Genomic DNA, 21524 nt, shown 5'->3' with positions numbered 1-21524 from the left:
CTTTATCTATCTATCTATCTATCTATCTATCTATCTATCTATCTATCTATCTATCTATCTATCTATCTATCTATCTATCTATCTATCTATCTATCTATCTATCGCTCTGTGTCGTTCCCTCTCACACAAACACTCCATTGAAAACTCCTCGGCTCCAGTCGTGTGTTCCAGAAAAACCCCTTACAGACTCAGCAGGCTGGAAAATTGGCCCACGCTGTCACAGTTAGCTTAGCTGATCCTTATTATCCACGTTTCCAAGGGAGCTATTGGTGGGTTTTTATCTAACATACCAGGGAGACGCCCTGCGAGCCAGTGGCCGACTGCAGCAGCCCAAAAGGGAAGGTTCAAACGTTAATGGCAGCTCTCGGCATGGGACAAAGAGCTTTACAACGCGTGGGAAAAAGTGGTCCATCAGCTTCCTGGTACTGGGAGAGTTTGCACTGACCCAAAAGGTCAGCCAGCGACAATGCTTCATCCCAACAGGGCCGTTTGAGACAAAGGCTTTCTTTTACAACTATATTCATCACTCAGGGGCGGTTTCTGTTGCTGTCTGGCGCACAGTCGCTAACACAAGAACATACACACACACACACACACACACACACACACACAAACGATGAACTTTTTTTTGATGATTTTGTTTAAAAATATCTTTGAGTTACAGTTCAGGGCTCAAATCAAAGGAATTTCCCTTCAAATACCAATCATTTCATTCATACATGTCATATAACTCTACGGGGACCTCTAAATGTGTGTCGTCCACTTCCCCTCTGGCCCCAGGGATGCCTGGACAACATGCTTTTTGGCACGTCCATATGGAGAGACAATGAAACAGGTCAAGTGAGTTCTGGTGAGTGTCTTAATTCTGTACCACAAAGTGAAGTGACCACTGCCTACAGAGAGTCATTGAAATCCACTTGGTCAACTATTGGTTTGACCTGCTGACCGGCCAGCCAGTTCATGACCGCATGACACACGTCGCACCACATACTGGTGCATAACCTCTTTCTGTTTACCACAGTTACTACAAACAAATGACAACAAGCATAAAATAATACAATGGTAATTTAAAAAGTGACTAGTCTATCAGAGATATATTTTTTATGATCATCTGAAAGTTTATTCCATTCCAAATCATTTGTTCGTTCGTTCATTCATTCGTTCTATCATTCTATTGTTTTATATATCTATCTATCTATCTATCGTTTGTTTGTTCGTTCCATCCATCCATCCATCGTTCATTCGTTCGTTCATTCTATCCTTGATTGTTCTATTGTTCCATCCATCCATACATATATACATCCATCCATCCAAAAATCTGTCCAAAAATATAGACTAAAATATTTGAAATATGTGTACTAAAAAAAAAAAAAGAGAGAAACTGTTAAATTTTTAAGTATTTCTTCATGCAAAATTACATGAATGTGCAGTCCCGCTAAGGTGTAAGGGAATTTTAAAAAATATACAAATAAATAAATTTACCAAATAGTATTAAAATTTGTTACATTAAAAAATGTGCACATTTATTTTATTAATATGCTTTTATTTTACCAAAAACACAAGACAAAATATATCCATCCATCCAAAAATCTGTCCAAAAATATTTGTAAAATATTTGAAATATGTGCACTTAAAAAAATTATATATTTTTTGAAATATTTCTTTCATACAAAATGAAATGCATGATTAATTGCAAGGCTTAGCTAAGGTAGAATTTAAATGTAATACTATTTGACAAAATATTTTTATTTTCTTATTTTATTGAATTTGATATTTTTTTTAATGTCAGCTAGAATTACAGACAATAAACGATGTGTGACTCTGTGAGACACGAGTGTCCCCCATGGCTGTCTCCCTAAAATGCAAATTTTAACATATTGTTAAAACCATCTGTGAGCAATAATTATGCATTGAATGTCAAGTGAATGGCTGATGTCAGTGTCTCCATTATGTTCCCAGAGTCTTAAAATCCTGCTTGTTCTAAGGTAATTCCAGCTCTTGTAGGAAGTGTGCTCAAAAAATTAACCACAATGCACTGCTTTACCCAGAATTCATTTATTTTGGCCACCTTTTAACATAGTTAAATTGCCAACACAAAATATGTTACTGAAAATGTTTTCCTGAAAATAGTTTCGATGTGTATTTAACAATTTAAAGTGTCAACACACTGAGATAATATTATATTATTTAAAGATGCCTTCTTTTTTTCCGTGATAGAACAAATAATCTGTAATTAAGTCAGTTGCGTCCTCCTCTGTGAAACACGCAGGCACAGACAGTGGGACGTTGTAAACTCAGAACTCAATAACTAGTCCCCTGAAGTGGAGGGCAGGTCTGTTGGTTTTGACTTCAATGGATTAGGCAGGTTGTTAGTGCGTGGACTGAGAGGGCAGCTGCTCGCTCTACTTCGGTCATTCAGAGCGTATGGATTACAAGGTGGTAGTAACGCTCGGCCCAGCGGTAGGCAGTCCGGCTGCCCTAAGGGAGGTCAGGGGTTAAATGGTTTGTGTTAGAGGGGCCGAAACCCATAATTGAAAATAGACCTTGCCCTCCTTTAGTTCACAAAACCGGTAGAGTGGTTAAGGGCATGAGGTCTGCTCAAGGGGTGACATATGAAGTCCACAGGGCACGAGGTCATGGGCTAAAGATATTTATAGACATGTTGCATTTCCACATTCCATCAATCATGATAGTTATTGAAAGAAAAAAAAATTGCATGTGATTTTCCACAATCCTTTTCATGTGAACCTGCAGGTTCATTTTTTTAACCATTAAGTTTTCATACTCCACATGAAGACACACAGGGGTGTAAATGCATCTACAACATAGGCTACTTTCCAGTCCAATGGAAATAATTATAAAATGAGTCTGACCCATGAATGAATCTTCTCATTTGTATTTTACATTGTCAGAAAACAGTATGTTGCTCTTTTCGTTTGATGTCATGTTGATTTTAGTTGTGCTGACATTGATTTAATCATTGCTGGTTTCAGAGATAAACGCTGATCTTTTGTTCACTGGCTGAAAAGTTAGTAGGAAGACGTTCTTTCACGTCTCTTTACTCAAACCTGCTGGGCTCTATTTGGGCCCTTTGAAAGAGGAAAATAATAAGAAAACTGAGGCAGGAATAGGGGGCATAGAGTCCCTTCTGCTGGCCAACTGTGCTGTCGGTGGGTGCTTGTAATCTCTATTGTGCCTCGTCACAGGACAATTAAATCACTCCACCAGAGTCCTGCAGCTCTGTCGGGCCTGTGGGTTTGGACTGAACGCGGAGAGATGTCGCGATAGAGCTGAGTACAGAATGAAAAATAAGGTCATAGGCGTCTGTGTGTAAATTCGTATATCTACAATGGATTCAAAACGCAAAGTTCAGCCGCACTAAATGACACCTAGACGACAAAAAAAAAAAAAAACTCGCTGTCTGTGCAGCACTCATAGATGTTACTATTAACCTTAATGCCCTGGCTCTAGCCTATATCTTCCAGCCCAGCAGAAGGATTGCATTTATAATTTGCTTTTCTATTAGCTACATTTCAATAATGTGCTTATATTTTATAGTGAACATTTTATAAAAGCAGAATTCACAACATAGTAGAGCTTTGAATTCATTTTTAAGCACAGAGGACTAATTTTCGACAGATCAACATGAGAATGTAGTGAAATGCTGCCATCTAGAGGTAAAACTGTAAACATCAGGGTTTTTTTTTTTTTTTTTTTTTAAAGAGAAGACTTAAAAATATACCAATATACATTTTATATATTTTGTAATCTTAAGGCTGTAATACACTACTCGACTTTTGCCCATTCAGAGCCGATCTGCAGACTTTGGGCAGTGGGACTTGATAGATTTTTTGGTTGTTTGTTTGTTTTTGTTTCATTTTTTTCCCCCACCTGTTTCATTGTCTCAGATTATGATTCTTTACACTGGGAGGAAATTAGACGTTTTATGTTTTTTGACGTGATTTCACGACACATTGGTTTAACTCTCATAAGCAAGTGTGATTCATTTGTGCTCCGATGCTTCATGAAGCAGTGTTTTGAAATCGGCCATCACTAAATAAGTCATTATTTAGTTTTTTTTTGGCACACCAAAAATATTCTCGTCACTTTATAATATTAATATTGAACCACTGTACTCACATGAACCGATTTAAATATGTTTTTAGTATCTTTATGGAGAGAGGAAGTGTCATTGCTCCCTATGGAGGCCTCACGGAGCCATTGGATTTCAACTAAAATATCTTAATTTGTGTTCTGATGATGAACAAATGTCTTACGGGTGTGGAACGGCATGAGGGTGAGTAATAAATGACAGAATTTTTGGGTGAACTAACCCTTTAATGTTACGAAGTAAGTCTTCAAAGCTATAATATGTACATTTTTCGCCACTAGAGGTCTCCTATTCAAAACAAAGGCGTAGCTTGATGACGCTGAGTTTGAGCGCGGAATCTTGGGAGATGTCGTCTTCTCCTCACAGCCAGTGGAAAAGAATCAGGATGGGACTTGAGCAGAAATCATGCTCATGGATGAGTTTATTAACGTTACTGTAGTATGAAGCGGTCGAGTGATGTTGGAGCTGAACGAAGCCGCTGGAGAGATTGCTAATGAGAGACAAACGCGACACACGCCTCGCGAGCATTGTAACTTTTATTATGCTGTGGTCGTCGGCACTGTAAGCTAGATCGATTTTAGAATATCATAATAAATGCTGGGTGGCTTTTGTTGATAAATGGCATGCAATTCATTGTATTGTATGATGGAGAAAATGCTGTATCACTTGCCTACTTGACAAAATAGTGTTTTTCTCTGAGGCATGGTAAAAGCATGGTTCTCTCAGAAAATCAAGAATTTGATTTAAACAATAAGACTAAACATGTTGAGCTATATAACAACAATACGTTTTCTGTCTATAAATGTAACCCAAACAGTTGTTCCCTTGTCTAATAAAACATGTAATATATTAAAGCGTCTTTAGTGTTTCCATGGTTTCTACAAAATAAAACTGGAAACCGAGGGTAACGCGGATATGACGCCACTGACAGGCGACTCCCGTAAACGTCCCGGAGCCTTGATTAAAATCGCAATTTTCTCACGATTTTCAAATAGTTGGAAACATTTGGGATATTGTAAGTACTCAACTGAACAAAATTTAACACTGGCTTTTGGATTATTTTTTGGATATTTTACAGTATATTTTACTGTTTTTTGGATATTTTACAGCAAAAATCTTACATATTGTAGCTCTAAGACTTATCTGATTAGTCATTGTTATTCCTGTGGGACGATCACCTTAAATACATTTAAAAACGACACTGAATGAACTGTAAATAAATGGTAAGCAATTCATAGAAATAAAACTGACAAATGTCAAAAATCCTACGATTTATTTGCATATATATATTAGAACACAGTTATTGTATTTTTACAATAATGTATTAAATGAGTGCATGCATACCTGATAGTGTAATGTCACCCATCTCCTTATGCATATTGTCAAGAAATCATTTTAGAAAAATTCAAAAGCAAAATGCATTATTTTCAATTCCATGATTCCAAGTATGAAAATAGTTTTGATACAAAATAGCTTCTTTTGCACTTCTTGGTAGTTCCTACATCAGACAGATATATAAAATCAGATATAAAGAATGTTTTCTCTTGATGGCCTGCTCAATCACAACACTTAAAAAGAAAACAAACCAGTCAGAGTGTAAATTCATAAAGCATATTTGGTCTTTCCAAGCATGTTTTCCACAGTTTCAGTAAGATAAAACGCTTGTCAAGCATCACAACTGTCAGACTTCTCAGTATAATGTTTTTTAGTTTGTTTTCAGAGCAAAAAAAAAATACAAAATGTAATAGTGTTTAACATTGCAGAATGCAAACAGCAGTCATGAACACTTCTGTCACTCTGTCCTTTTTTATGACAGCTGTGGAAAGTTTCTCTTGCCTCATATTTTTATCTCTTAATGAAAACATCCTGTAAATAAGGGTGTGCAGAAACAGAAACATTCACTTTCTGATCACAAGTGGTTAATGTCACAGAACAGACATGTAAAAGCTTTTAAAGTGTGTAGGACTGTGAAATCCTGCAGTCTATCGGCCGCTGTTGGTCACTGCATACTGAGTTTGGGTCTGCTGCAGAAGTTCAGTGACTGCCAAGAGTTTTTTCAAGATGTGCTGCCAAAGAAACACAACATGAGAAACACACAAGTACTGGCTATCAGCATGAAATATGTCATACGTTATACGGTTACCTGCTGCGTGCCCCTCTCGTTACTGAGTATCCTCAGCTCGTTTAAGTGTGTGACACAGAGCTGGTGCAGGGCAGCGAGGTCACGGGCCAGGTCAGTGTTAAAGTGCTCTGTGGGTTCAGGAAGCTCAGGGACATTCTGAAAAGAGAAAACGTATATAAATACTAAAGACATACTGAACATACTGCACAGGTCACGTGAATATGACTTCATCGTTGTGCTTATCCACCTACTTTTAGGCAAATATTGGGATATTGCATTAAAGAAAGCTGGATGGAAGCACCAAGATGAGCATTAATTCTAAAAATGTGCATAAAAAACGTATGCACTCAATTGAGGCATGTAGGAAAAAAGAGCCACAGTGGCTTCCACATTTATTCAATATTTTGCGCCAATGTCCCAGGACGTGGTGATTTTGTTCTCTTGAACTCATGGGATGGAAACAGTGCTTTATTCGCAAATGTTTTATGCGATTTCCAATTTTGTGCATAAGTTAAATTCAACAGCTTTGGATGGAAACAGCTGTTGTGTATTTCCATGTTGCTGAATATGGATCATGGAGGATTTGCGCCCCCTGGAGGAAGTTTATTTTGTGTCTTAAAAGAACTTGTTACACAGCAAAAAGATATTTTTCTAAGTTGTACATAAAACTATAGAAGCTTGTTTCTGCCATTAAATAAAAATAAAAAAGGTAATTGCTTTGTATCTCACAATTCTGACCTTTTTTCTTGCAATTGCGATTTTTTTTTATCTGACAATTCTGACTTTTTTCTCAGAATTGCAAGATATAAACTCACAATTGCATGACATAAAGTGAGAATTGCCTGATATAAAGTCAGAATTACATGATAAAGTAAGAATTGCTAGTTATAAAGTCAGAATTGTGAGATATAAACTCGCAATTGTGTGTTATAATGTCCATTTGTGAGGGAAAAAAGACTTCTGACTTTGTAACTCGCAACTGCATGTAATTGCGAGAAAAAACTTTATAACTCACAACTGACTTTGTATCACACAATTCTGACTTTATAACTTGCCATTTTTATTTAGTGGCGGAAACAAGCTTCCATATAAAACAAATATTATTTTAGTACGTTTGACAAGAAAATACTATTTCAGGCTTTCTACTTCAAAATTTCATGTTTAATTCAATGTGCTATTTGCCGTTTCTCTATAATTATTTGTGAAATTTACCAGCTGAAAATAGCCTGAAATAGTATTTTCTTGTCAGACGTACTAAAATAAAGTTTTATGTACAACTCATTTCTGAGTTTCAAAAGTAAAAATCCTACACCTTTTTTTCAATGTACTAGCAACATTTGCTGCAAAATAACAGATGCTGACAAACCCCAAGCTCGTCCAAAAACATGATCATTCTGTGTTTGTTGCTCTTGATGAATGGATTCACTCCTTCCATGTACGGCTCCTGAGATGGGAAAAAATTAAGAATTTGAAGAAAGCAACAATTATAGAACCTGCAAAGTCTACAAGAACTATTAAAATTCACTCAAAGTGCTTGTTTTTTACTTTGGCACCAAATTCCACCAGGTTGGCCAGATTCTGGACCGCTTTGGCCACTAAAGTGAGTGCCCGGGATGCGATAGGGGAAGGAGGGTCTGCAGAAATAGACATGTCATGCCATGTCATTTTTTTTTTTTTTTTTTTTTACATTTAAAAGATTTATTAAAAGACATTGCTTTATTTAAAGCCTGCCAAAAATGTTGTTGATGTCTGTTTAATAAAAACATAATTTAAACAATTTGGTCATTTGCAGCTCACCAGCAATGATGTTAAAAATTCTTGGGTTGACGATAGCAGGACAGATCAATCTGAGGAAGACAAATCCACTGGAAGAAAAAGAGACTTTTTTAATATATAAATTAAATTATATTATACAGTTGATGATATATCTTATTAGGGGTGTAACAATGCATCGATATAGATCGATACATCGATCTAATGTCTAACGATCCGATGCATCGATGCAATGCGTAAAAAAATCGATACCTGTGGGCTAATTATAGAGGCACCTTTGTTTTAACACTCTCCACATTTTCACACAATATCAGTCTATGCATTATCGCCAACGCGTAACTACCTTTCAGAACTTGTGAAAGACACTCGGGACAGTAGATGGAACTGTCACTGAAAGAATATGGTCAATAAACTGCCGCATAGGAGCGCCACGCACTGTGACTCTGTGTTGCTTCAAGCGCATCATTCTGCACACGGGATGCGCGCAAATGCATTGTGCCGCTCAGTATTAGAGCCTTTATAATAAATTTGCACAATGAAAGAATATTAATAGCCTGTCTTGTTTTGTCCTACCTATAATATGTTGTTGCTTCATTAAAAACCTGCGCTATACATTTAAAAGAAATGTCTTTTAATTATGTGTGTGTGTGTGTGTGTGTGTGTGTGTGTGTGTGTGTATTCCTTGTTTATCAGTTTTATGACATTACACATTTTAGCACAGAACTAAAATACTTTCTTGACTGTTGTCATGTCATAAGCTGTCATTAGATTACTGTGTGAATTTTTTATTTGTGGATGTCCCAATCAGGGTTCAGGATGTGAAATTTTGAAATAAATGTTTGTTATATATTTTGGTTGCAGTTGAGAGCTAATAAAAATTTAACTGGCTGTGTAAAATAGGCTCAAAATATTGAAATATTGATCGAATCGAATCGAATCATAATCGTATCACAGAACTTTTTGAGGTATTGGAAAATATCGAATCGCTGGCTATGAGAATCGATATTGTATCGAATCGTGATGAACTGTCCGATTTACACCCCTATATCTTATACTAATTCATTAAATTATTTTAATATAAAATAATATAATTTAATACAATTTATATTAAATATATAACTTAATACATTTAATATAAATTGTATTTAACTAATTATTATTTATTAATGTTATTACATTTAAATAAATAAAAAAAACATTCAAAATATCCTGCAACAAAAAAGACATTTCCATACCTTACAACTCTAGTTGTCATGGTTGTGTTTCTGGGCCACTTTTGCTGTACAGATTTCTGCAAACACCCATAAATGAACCTGAGAGTTCTGCAAAAAGAAAGAAAAAGAAAAAAAGCAACAATATGTATAAATCTCCATTCTCTCACATTATATCCTGATTAAATGGTTTACTGGCTGAATTCCTTAAAAGTCATGTCAGAGACTCACGGAGGCAGGATTTCAGCAGCCATGAATATTTTCTCCACCAGCTCAGACACGATGCTCAGGAGATGAGTGAGATTCACATTCACATCCTCATTCTTCTCCAGTTTAGAGGGATTGAGCTAATTTACAGTATGTTTACCAGGCATAAAAAGGTTACTGAACATTTCTAATGACGTTCACAAATGACCATCAAACTAGGAAGCATCAGCTGCTGCAACGGTTCATTCATTTTTGAAGCATATTAGTCATGTCATTTGACAGTCATAAAACATAATAGGTTATGTAGATATTTAAGCATTAAAGATCTAGTTTAATTCTAAAGTGTTAAAGAGAGGATAGAACTGGTCATTTAAAATAAATTACAAATAATGAAACTATTAATTAAATACATTATTTTTAATGCAAGAAACCTTGACTAAAATTATTAGCTATAAAAGGAGGATATGGTTGGTGCCTTTCAGCATGATGATCTATATGCCACTTTAGTTAACCCTAAAAAAATGAACCAATACCTCACAGGACTGTCTAGACTCCATGATCTTCAGGATGGTGTCTTTCAGAGCGTGGTGAACGAAAGGAGTGGCTGTGGCCTTCATGTACTGCTCCATCAGGGTACTGGCCAGAGTGGTGGCACGAAAAAGAGTTGTAGCTTCGTCTGTAAAAACAAGCAACTCTGTGAATAATTCAGAGAATTCAGCTATACAACATAACAAGAAGAATAAAAGAAGTACCTTCAGCGCTGATCTCACGGTCATTGAGCTCTCTGAGCAGCTGGGCCTCCAGGTTCTCGTGTCTGAATATCCTGAGCAGAACGCTGGCCAGGAGAGTGCGGTCCTGTCCACAAACGTGGGCCAAAGCGTTGATCACATGCAACTCCTTCAGCAGAACCAGCTGTAAAGGATCAAATATTATATGAACCAGGGTATATTTGTTGTTAACTAAAACTATTTAAAATATTTATGTTAACTGAAATATACATTGGCAGTATAAAGTTTTAGTTGGAATATTAAAAACTTTTTACAAATTTAAAATAACTGTTTTCTGTTTGAATATATTTTAAAATATAATTTATTCCTGTGGTCAAAGCTGAATTTTCAGCATCATTACTCCAGTCTTCAGTGTCACATGATCCTTCAGAAATCATTCTAATATGTTGATTTGCTGCTCAAGAAACATTTCTTAGTATTATCCATGTTAAAATCAGCTGTGCTGTTTCATATTTTTGTGGAAACTCTGATACAAAGTAAGATCTTTTTAAAAATAGTAATTAATATTTTTTTTTTCAACAAGGACACATTAAATTGATTCAAAGTAAAGACATTTATAATGTTACAAAAGATTTCTATTTCAAATAAATGCTGTTAATTGAAATTTATATTCAAAGTATTCTGACAAAAATTGCAGTTTTCACAAAATTTTTAAGCAACATTGATACTAATAAGAACCATTGTTAATAAATGAGCACCAATAATAATAATAATAATAGAACACTAAAACAGCATATTAGAATTATTTCTGAAATAAATAAAAATTAAAACTAAAGTACAACTAAAACTTGATTAAAAATGAACCTAAATAGTATTAAAAAACACACACACAATAAAGACAAAAGCACTTAACAAAATTACCAAAAATCAACTAAAATTAAAATATAAAAATAAAAGCTAATTCAAAATATTAATAAAAAACACTATTGAATGCCATGAATAGTTCTCAATTACTCTGCGTTTTCTAACATTTCAATTAAAACAATGGCACTTTCATCAGCAAGGGTCAGACTAACGTTCTAACATTGTGATTTAAATGTAATATACTGTAATTTCTAGGACAGTTTCTAGCCAACTGGCCAGTAACTGAGTTTCATTTATATGCGGACCCTGTGTATATATCAACACGTGTATAATTCCAATGAAAATCCCACCTCTTTTAACTCACTGTACACCTCCACGGGCATGATCTTCTCCACAGAGTAGCGCACTCTCAGGCGGAGCGAGCTGGGCACCACGTTCTTCAGGGGCACGTGGGAGCTCAGAGGAAACCACTCGTCAATCATCTGACCCCTTTGGAGCCGACACAGTGGGCAGCACATGAACACTGCGGGAGAGCACAAGAAGAGCGCACGTTATTCTTTATACAAAACAGTTTTGAAAGTCTGAGTATGAAGTAATAAGGAGGAACATACAAATATCATTCTCTTTGCTTTTTTTTGTCTTGTTGCTTAGGCTGATCTCAAACCTGTTGATTTCACTGGATAGGTCACTACAGGAATATCATGAAACACGTTAATAAAGATATATACAGTTTTATACAATTATTATCAACATCTGTGGAGGCGGCTTACTCGAAAATGAATTCCTCTGTCCACACAGGGTTCTGACCCTCCCGCGGATGGGTCTTTGCTACCTGAATGCTGTTCAGGTAAATGTTGCAGTAAGCATTTGTGAAATGTTTACTGGGCAGTTTGTGAGCCTCTTCAACATTTAGAAATATACTGCTGACCTGTAAAGATACATGTGAGTAACACATGAGGGGTAGCATCGCAGTAACTCATTGACATTAGACGTCAAGAAGCAACAGAGTTTACCTGACGCAGGCGTTTGTTTGAGCATGGCTGGCTGGGTTTCCTCAAGTTACTGCAAAAGGTTTGCAGACATTTCATCCAGTCCTACACAGTTCAGAAAGAACAGATGAAGAGAGCAAGAATAAATTTAGCAGTCATATTCACAGTGTTCTACAGTGCAACATTTTTCCATCCTCATTTCTGCAAGATGACAATGTAACAGTCAAACAGATCAAATGTTATTTATTACTATGTATATATATATATATATATATATATATATATATATATATATATATATATATATATATATATATATATATATATATATATATATATATATATATATATATATATATCACATACACACAGGGGTTGGACAATGAAAATGAAATGCCTGGTTTTAGACCACAATAATTTATTAGCATGATGTAGAACCTCCTTTTGCAGCCAATACTGCATCAGTTCATCTTGGGAATGACAGATACAAGTCCTTCACAGTGGCCTGAGGGATTTTGAGCCATTCCTGTTCCAGAACAGTGTCCAGGTCACTATGTGATGCTGGTGGAAAAAAAAACGTTTTCTGACTTGCTCCACCAAAACACCCCAAAGTATCTTGATAATATTCAGATCTGGTAACTGTGTAGGCCATGGGAGAGGTTCAACTTCACTTTCTTGTTCATCAAACCATTCTGTCACAAGTCTAGCTGTGTGTATTGGGCATTATCATGCTGATAAACGGCAACACCTTCAGGGTACAATGTTTGAAGGATTGGGTGCACATGTTCCTCCAATATGGTTCAGTAGTCCTTGGCAGTGATGTGCCCATCCAGCACAAGTAGTGGGCCTATGATATTGCAGTCCAAACCATCACTGATCCACCCTCATGTTTTACTCTCAGCAGCAACAATCAGGTGTTAAGCCTCTTTGGGGCTTCTCCACACTGTAACTCCCACGGATGTGGGAAAGACAGTGAATGTGGATTCTTCAAATGTTTTACATTGTCCACAGCCCAAGATTTGCACTGCTGGCACCAATGAAACCGACATTTGGCATTGGCACAAGCGACCAAAGGTTTGGCTATAGCAGCCTGACCATGAATATTGACAGTTTTGGTGGAAACAGGAGAGTCAAGGTGCACATTTAATTCAGCAGCTGTCGTTTCATGTTGTTTTTTTTGGTTGATACAATCCAGGTTAGTAGCTGGACATCCCTTTCAGACAGCTTCCTCTTGCGTCGACAGTTACTCCTGTTGGATGTGGTTCGTCTTATGTGGTAGAATACCGACATTACCCTGGATCCCATAGCTCTCGATACACCACAAAGACTTGCTGTCCTGGTCACAGTTGAGCCAGCGAGATGCGCACCAACAATTTGTCCTCTTTTGAACTCTGATATGTCTCCCATTATGTTGTGTGGATTGCAATATTTTCTGTACAGCTGTGCTATTACTCTGCTCTTACTGATGGAAAGTGAAATCAGTGTAGATTGGTCACCAGGCCACGCATATATAGGCGTGAAACCTCCAACACTATATTGGCCAGTGTTTCAGTGGCGTACGTGGAGATGGATTTTGGACCAATGAAATTTCACTTCGGGACTGAAACCGATGGACTTACAAATGCATTACTTCTCATGCTAAACTCAAGACAAAAAGTCTGATTAACATGGAAGATGTGTGATTTAACACTTTGACACAGCATTACTCTAATGAAAGTGTATTAGCCAGCATTGCTAATGAAATAATCGTTACCTGAGCTTGTTCTGGTGTCTCTCCTGCAAAGTAAAAGATACACTGCTCCTCGCTAAAGTGCTGCACAACTATCTGGAAACAGTTTGGCCTACAAAAAAAAAAAAAAAAACTTATTTGTAGTTCAAGCAAATTTTAAGTTGAACCATTATCAGCACATAATACAGCGAGAAACAAACCTGCCAAACATGCTGTCATGGACCTCATACACAGAACACACACTCAAATCAATTAAACCCTTTGGTTTAGTCGCTCGTTTCTCACTCTCGAAGTAGATCAGCTGGGAATCATTTCCCTCAAGGATGAAATATAGATTTTTCCATCTTTTTCCTTTTCCTATAAAAGACGTAAGACAATGTCTTAGTAAAATTATTTTGATAATGCCTTCAACATAATCCTACTGTGAAATGTTGGCGATACCTTTATTGAACAGGACATAACCTTTCTTGACAATGTTTTTATAGAAAGCATCCTTGGTCTTTCGACGGATAGTGTTGTAGATTTCTTTGCCTTCGACAGTGTCTGTCAGCACCTGCTCCTGGTGCTGATAAAAATCACACAATTTAAATAATTTAACACTTGAATAAAAAGAATGAGAATTTTCCAAAAGGTTGTTGCACGTACTTGGACAGACAGAGCATCTTTAAGGTTGTGGCCCTCAACTATCTGTTCCTTCCTGTAGTGTTCAATGATGTCATCAATACTGTAAAAACATAAACAAGAAAACACAAGCAAGGTGTGTCATGAAACTAGGGTTGTCGAAAGTACTGACTTCGGTACTGAAATTTTAAAAATGTGACGATACCAGCATTTCCCCCTAGCATTTTGAGTGCTGTTGAGCGGATTCTTAAACACCTCTGATTGGCCATTGTGTTCACAAGCTCAACAGATATGTCTGTGATTGGCTACAATGATCAACGCTTCAAAAACATGTTGTAAATAGACATCTTTGACGTTTTTCACCGAGCGCTTACACCAGGGGTGTCCAAACTCGGTCCTGGAGGGCCACTGTCCTGCAGAGTTTAGCTCCAACTTGCCTCAACACACCTGTCAGGAAGTTTCTAGTATGCCTAGTAAGACATTAATTAGCTGGTTCAGGTGTGTTTAATTAGGGTTGGAGCTGAACTCTGCAGGACAGAGGCCCTCCAGGAACAGGATTGAACACCCCTGGCTTACACAGATACACAGGGGAGAGTTTGAAAGCAGGCATCCATCAACAGATCCCTAATATATCCGCTGATAGACGCCTGCTTTCAAGCACTCCCGTGTGTATCTGTGTAAGCACTTGGTAAAGAGCGTCAAAGATGTCTATTTACAACATGTTTTTGAAGCGTTGATCATTGTAGCCAATCACAGACATATCTGTTGAGCATGTGAACACATCAGAGGTGTTTAAGAATCCGCTCAACAGCGCTCAAAATGCTAGGGGGAAATGCTGGTATTGTCACATTTTTTAAATTTCAGTATTGACTTGGTACCGAAATGTGTACTTTTGACAAACCTACATGAAACTCAATTTTATACATTCTAAAAGCCTTAAAACGCTTGCAAATTGTATGTACCTGTTGTAGTAACGGCCTCCCATCATGAACTGGTTGCTGGGTGTGGGGCTGATTTTGAAGCGCCGAATGGTCTCGGTGTTGCGGAAATACAGCGAATAGTCCCCAGGTGTGCTGTCAGATGGCCGCACTAAAAAACTGCCCACCTGCCCAACTAGGGAGAACGATTACAGAAGTTTGGCAGGTGTAACCCTTTGCTATTTTTTTTTTTCATTTAAACATTTTTTTCTTTTTCTGACAGACCTGTCATCAGTAGGTTATAAGCCTCTTGCTTATTGATCTTGCCATGAAACCAGCTGCAACAGACAAAAGATGTTGAGCAGATCATAAGAGATGCATGAATATAATTAGATATTCCTATCAATTTTATGTTGTAGACATAAAGTTTGCATTACTACTCCTCAACTATAAATCAAAGCAAATTAAACTCACGCTTTCCCCTCATGTGGGTCTTCCTCACGTCCCTTTGAAAGTGTCGATACAAGGACAACCTCTGTCATAATACTGTATCTTTTTTTTTAATCTTCCAATAATTGACACATATTTTTTATTTAAAATCTAAAGTGTTTCCACTCACCACTTCCTTCACCAGGTCCTCAACTATAAGTCCCTGCTCATCTGTTCGGACATTTGTCACCCACAACCAGCCGTCCTCCAGTTCATTATGAACTATAAATGTGTCGCCTTTGAAGAAACTGTGAGCAAAAGATGTCCATTTAAATAAACTTTAATCACAATGACATTGAAATTTTTTCATTTTCATATTTTATAAAAAAAATGTAAAATCCACAATCACAAAAATTACTAACAGGAAATAAATAAAAACTAATACCGAAATAAAAATTAATGAATCTAAATAGTAATGTAAAAAACGCACCATAAACAAAATTATTAAATATTTAACTAAAATTAAAATGAGAACTGAAAATATAAACATAATACCAAAAAACATAAAATTCAAAATATTAATAAATACTATAATAGTATGCTACGGAAGAGGATTAGGGCCAGGCAATAATAAAAAAAAATAAAACAATCTCGAGATTAAAGTAATTATAAGGCGAGATTATACATTACATTTTGAGAAAAAAAGTTAAATATAACATTGAGAATAAAATCATTGCGTTTTGAGAAAAAAGTCGTGTTTTGAGAAAAAAGGTCAAAATAAAATGTTGAGAATAAACATTACATTTTGAGAATAAAGTCATCGTGTTTCAAGAAAAAAACTCATTAAATTTTGAGAAAAAATGTCTCAATAAAATGCCGAGAATAAAAAACGTGTCACGTTCTCAAATTTAATGTGGCAGTGCAAAACAGTGAATCTAATCACCATACAGGCAAGAAGTTGCGTCGATATGTTTTACTGTATGTTTTAAAGTGCGTCGATATGTTTTACTGTAAATGTGCAAACGGAAACAGAAAGGACAACCTATATTAGGCCTATATCTCTACATAAGACTTTGTTAAATAAACAGAAAGAAAAATATTGAGTGTGTATATGTCTATACACACTCTTCCAGCCTAGGGTGAAGTCATTATGCTTATCTGCACATAGATTTTAATCTCAAGATGTTTTTATTATTATTATTATTGCCTGGCCCTAATCTTTTTCCGTAGTATACAAATAGTGTCAGTAAAAGTTTTTTTTATATATATATATATATATATATATATATATATATATATATATACACACACAGTATATATATATATATATATATATATATATATATATATATATATATATATATATACACACACAAACACATAACTGTTTAAGTTTGGGGTTGGTAATATTTTTGCTATGTTGTTTTTTTTACATTACATTACTACTTTGTCTTTGATAATTAGAAAGTTCAAAAGAAAAGCATTTGTAACAATATAAATGTCACTTTTGACCAAAATAAAATGTCCTTGCTGAATAAATGTTAATTTTCTACAAAAAAAAAAAAAAGTATATATACTTATAGTATATAGTATTTGAAAGTAATATATAATAAAATGAATTTACCTGATCTCATCAGTTTCGGGCACTTTGGTGTATGGGAGAATTGCTCGCACCCTCCTGCGGTCTTCAACAGGCTTACATAACAAAACATATTGTTTTTATACACAGTGGAAATGACATTGTCAATTTTTCTGTTAATAAATAATACAAAATGTCTACCTCTGGAGGGGCGACTGGTGATATCAGCTTCTCTCCTTTCAGCAGACAGGACACATAACTGTAATAACCAATCAGATCTGACAGAGAGGAGAAACGACGGCCTCCAATGTAGTAATCGCCACACATGGCGATGATCCTGCAAACATTCATTACTCCGGTCACCACAGACATCATCTCATTATCTTGGTATAAAATCTTTTAGATTACAATAAAAGAAAAATGAATAAATCGTCATGACCGTTAGTGATGGTTCAATATAAAGATGATTTGACAGTGATGCTGAGGAGAAAGATTAAGAGAAAAAAACAAACACCTGAAATGACTGACTGTGTTGGTCATACTAAGGAAAGATAACACAAATGAGCCGGGTCGGCGGTCACTCTCCCTGATGAGGTAGCTGCCCGCTGCCCGGACCTGAAGCAAACGCTCCTCTGCAATCATCCGGTCCAGCTTCCCATGATACCACCTGTAGAGTTACAAACTCCATTATGTACTTGCCAAATGATCTTTTACTATTTTCATCACAGTTCAGAGATATACACTCATATGGTGCAAAAAGTCATATTACAGCAACTCACTGATTAGGAGGCGGTGCAGTAAGGGTTAAAACAACTTCGTCATCCTCTCCGATTTCCTGCACATCCAGAGCATCACCTTCTTCAACTGTGCCCAGCGAGTGAGCCTCGGGACTCAGGGATGTGGATGATATTAGACCGAAAGCACCTTCCTGCATAGGATCTGACATCTCTCTCCCAACTCCTGAAAAAGACCCCGATATAACATGTCCAGGACTAATACCACCTCCCTTTGAGGCAAACATGACGGTTCCAGGTCTCGGATCCTTCCCAAAGACGGAATATGTGACCCCAGGAGGCTGCTTGGGTGGTAAACCTGTGGTATGGACGGACAAAGTTGAGCTCAGGTCTGAGATCTGCATCCCCTGGCTGCAACAGGCTGGTAAATGGGTGGCCCCGTCTCCTCCTGCCCCAGCCATTCGGGTCACCACCGAAAAGGGATCAGGCTCCTCGCCGCCACCCTGGGTTGCCATCATTGTCACCCTGGGAAGCTGGCAATGAAAGCTGACAAAGTTCAGGAGGGTTTCCCCTCCTGAAACCCACAACTACACCTTTATTCCCTTTTAGGAGACAGTTTTCCCTCTAATTCAGTGTGTTGGTTTGGGTCTAACACAAGACAGACAGCTTCAGGTCTTCATTGTCTGATTTTCTCCTTATCTGAAAATAGGAAAGGACACAGTAACTCAAATACTGGAATAAGACTTATATATATTTTACACACTAGCACTTTGTAATCACAACAAGATATTATTTATCTGGAGTGGGAATACACATCAAAACTAGTATGAGGAACTGTAAAACTGCATTTCAGCAAGAATAAGCCTAAAGAAAAACAGAGTCAAATCGAATCTGCATACAAATGACGGCTATGTGCGTTAGCTGTTAGCTTAGTTTGGTTCTGGCCAAGTTTGACAGCACAAAAGTCCAGCGTTTGAGGTTAGTTGAGCGCTTATGCTTATTTACAGTCAGGCAGGAGTGTTAAAGAGTGGGGAAGAGATGTTAAAAACGATGTTAAGGAAGTTTTTCGTTACATTTGTTTCACTCACTTTGGCTAGTTTCATGTTGAGAGTTGTGTTGTGAAGTCTCGCGCAGCCCTCGCGCCCCTCAAACACTCCCACCACGCGTGAGCCCGCCCGCCGCGCTCCTGACTGAAGCGCGTGCCCGTGCCTTGCCACCCTTCACAACAAAATACCATGGTAACAACGGTTTCTGCCATACATAGTCACGTAAAATTAATGCTGCTACTGTAAAATCATAATAATAAATTATGTATATGTTTTTTTATTGTTTAAATATAGGCTAATTAGCTCATTTATCTTTAAAGACAGTGAAAGTCATGGAGACTATCACCTTTCTAATGTTTTATAGAAACTGTTTTCTCAGTTTTATTGCAACTTTATACGTTTTTAATCATTAAAGATGAGTATGATAATCAGAATCGAGGTTTTACTTAGAATCAGAGGGTTTATGCGATATATACGGTTAAAATTAGCCTATTAATTCGAAGATGCTTGAATATTATCTACTAATATTGTCGAATGCTGTTACTTCCTCTTGTTGACCTACAGGGGGCGCCAGATACACAACACTAACACACACAACTTTGAGGTTATCTTCATAATGTGCTATGAAGAACATCAATATGTGCAATAAATGAACATGTTTATAGTCATAATGAGAGCACACCTAGGCTATAGAAAAAAAGATTATTTTCGATGTAAGACGTGATGTTTTTATTTTCTTGTACTAAAATAGCCAATAAAGTAGGTTAATATGGGACATTATAACATTAGCTACATTTGCACGTGGCGATTTTACGTTGCACATCACGAATATTGGAGAGTCAAATCAATTACGTGCCCCTATTTTTTCGTTCATTTCTTTGTTTGTTTGTTTGTTTTGTTTAACTCTGTAAAGTAGCTTCAGTAGCTACATTTAAATTCCCCGTATGCCCTAGATATTAAAGTTCATTATTTTTTCTTGCTTTCTGAGGATGAATGGATCAGTGGGTGCGTCTTCACTGATGCCAGTGTCGAGTCTCCATCATCATCTTCATCACTGCAGTAAGAAGCAGCAGCAGCAGCAGCAGCATCACTGCTCGGAGTCACAGCATCACCGGACATCCACGCTGCGAGTCTCTCTGCCATTACATCTGCATCACAGCTGAAACTCGGGACGGATCGAGGCTTTACTGGAGAACCAGCGGACATACTCAAGTTTCCTCGCCATGGTTCCTTTATTTTTGTTCCTGGTCGTCCGCATTGCCGCGTCCATCCCACATCCGACATCCACTGGTGAGTTCACTGAACACAACTCTGTGCGTTCATCATACGACTCACATTTGCACAAAACAAACCCACATTAAGTTAATCAGACACGTCAGAACTTCAAGATAACATTTAATGCGTTTATATTCACAGGTCGGACATCAGCTGCATCACTTTGGTGTTTTATTCAAACGTCCTCAGACATAATTCATGAGGGAGATGATAATGAGATGTCGGGTTATTTCGGGCTTGATCAGCGCCCTCTAACAGACGTTCAATTAAACATGATATTAATCCAAGCACATGCAGCTGCTTGACACATAAAGATGGAAATGAATAGTAAAACACCTGCTCGTGCATGTTACTTTGCTCCTAATCGCTGTTGTGATCTGTGATATTTGTTTGATGTTACTTTGAGGTGATCCAGAGGTCATCTGAACAATAAATAGGCTTCAAAAACTATCATATGCAAGCCTGAAACATCACCTTGTGTTTTTAATGGCTGAACCCAGTGTGATTGTTAAATGTCATACTGTGGCTGACCTTTACTAGAATGACTCAGTATGGACTGTCACTGAGGTGTCATTAGAAATCAACTGGGTTAGTGTTGTTGTGATAGAGTTTTTTGTGTAATATCACTAATTAGAGCTGTTTTTAGCTTGAAACCTGTTGTTTTTTCATGCCTACAATTTATTAAAATGAATATTATCTTTGTAATGCTTACAAAAATATACTTATAAATCATAGTTTCCACCAAAATACCATATTTACTACAATTTTTGAAGTAAAATGTATGGGAATTCAGTCAATTTACTTCAAACAGTATCTCTCTTTCTCTCTCTCTATATATATATGTGTGTAGAAACCTGTTGTTTTTCATACCTACAACTTATTAAAATTATTACTGATGCTTACAAAAATGTACAATGTACTTATAAACCATAGTTTCCACCAAAATACCATATTTACTACAGTTTTTACAGTAAATTGTACAAACAATATCATCTACCATGTAATAGGCTACAGTAAAAAATACAGTAAAAATGTTAATATTGTGAAATATTATTGCAATTTAAAATAACCATTTTCTATTTTAATATAAGCTATTTTAAAACTATTAATATGTTATTTATTCCTGTGATGCAAAGCTGAATTTTCAGCATCATTACTGTCACATGATCCTTCAGAAGTCATTTTAAAG

The 21524-nt window shown here is 36.6% G+C and overlaps 2 protein-coding genes across 4 annotated transcripts in view; one reads left to right on the top strand and one right to left on the bottom strand.

The window, feature by feature from the left end:
• Positions 1-5367: 5367 nt before the first annotated feature.
• rasa1b (RAS p21 protein activator (GTPase activating protein) 1b) lies at positions 5368-19230 on the bottom strand. The gene is made up of 26 exons (XM_048181098.1): positions 19103-19230; positions 18060-18713; positions 17795-17947; positions 17482-17617; positions 17326-17396; positions 15892-16009; positions 15747-15778; positions 15558-15610; positions 15318-15468; positions 14380-14458; positions 14176-14299; positions 13935-14091; positions 13759-13846; positions 12030-12110; positions 11787-11944; positions 11628-11704; positions 11367-11539; positions 10177-10336; positions 9958-10100; positions 9449-9564; positions 9242-9328; positions 8031-8098; positions 7779-7867; positions 7600-7677; positions 6255-6389; positions 5368-6177 (listed from the first exon to the last, which is right to left on the bottom strand). Exons 2-26 carry the CDS (start codon positions 18530-18532, stop codon positions 6094-6096), a joined length of 3084 nt encoding a protein of 1027 aa, XP_048037055.1. The 5' UTR covers positions 18533-18713; positions 19103-19230; the 3' UTR covers positions 5368-6093.
• edil3b (EGF-like repeats and discoidin I-like domains 3b) overlaps positions 19153-21524 on the top strand; it is a 32098-nt gene continuing 29726 nt past the window's right edge. Inside the window, exons 1-2 of one of the 3 annotated variants that reach the window (XM_048181102.1) lie at positions 19153-19252; positions 20049-20350. In XM_048181102.1, the coding sequence (XP_048037059.1) occupies positions 20284-20350 (67 nt within the window). In that variant the 5' untranslated portion in view covers positions 19153-19252; positions 20049-20283. Of the gene's footprint in view, positions 19253-19702; positions 20351-21524 lie in introns of those variants that run through there. The other 2 variants (XM_048181103.1, XM_048181101.1) reach the window with 2 other exon arrangements.

This window comes from Megalobrama amblycephala, linkage group LG2 (assembly GCF_018812025.1).
Source record: "Megalobrama amblycephala isolate DHTTF-2021 linkage group LG2, ASM1881202v1, whole genome shotgun sequence".
In the NCBI taxonomy this organism is placed as follows: domain Eukaryota; kingdom Metazoa; phylum Chordata; class Actinopteri; order Cypriniformes; family Xenocyprididae; genus Megalobrama; species Megalobrama amblycephala.
Note: the sequence above shows the minus strand (reverse complement) of the source record. Positions and strands in the feature narration are given on the sequence as shown.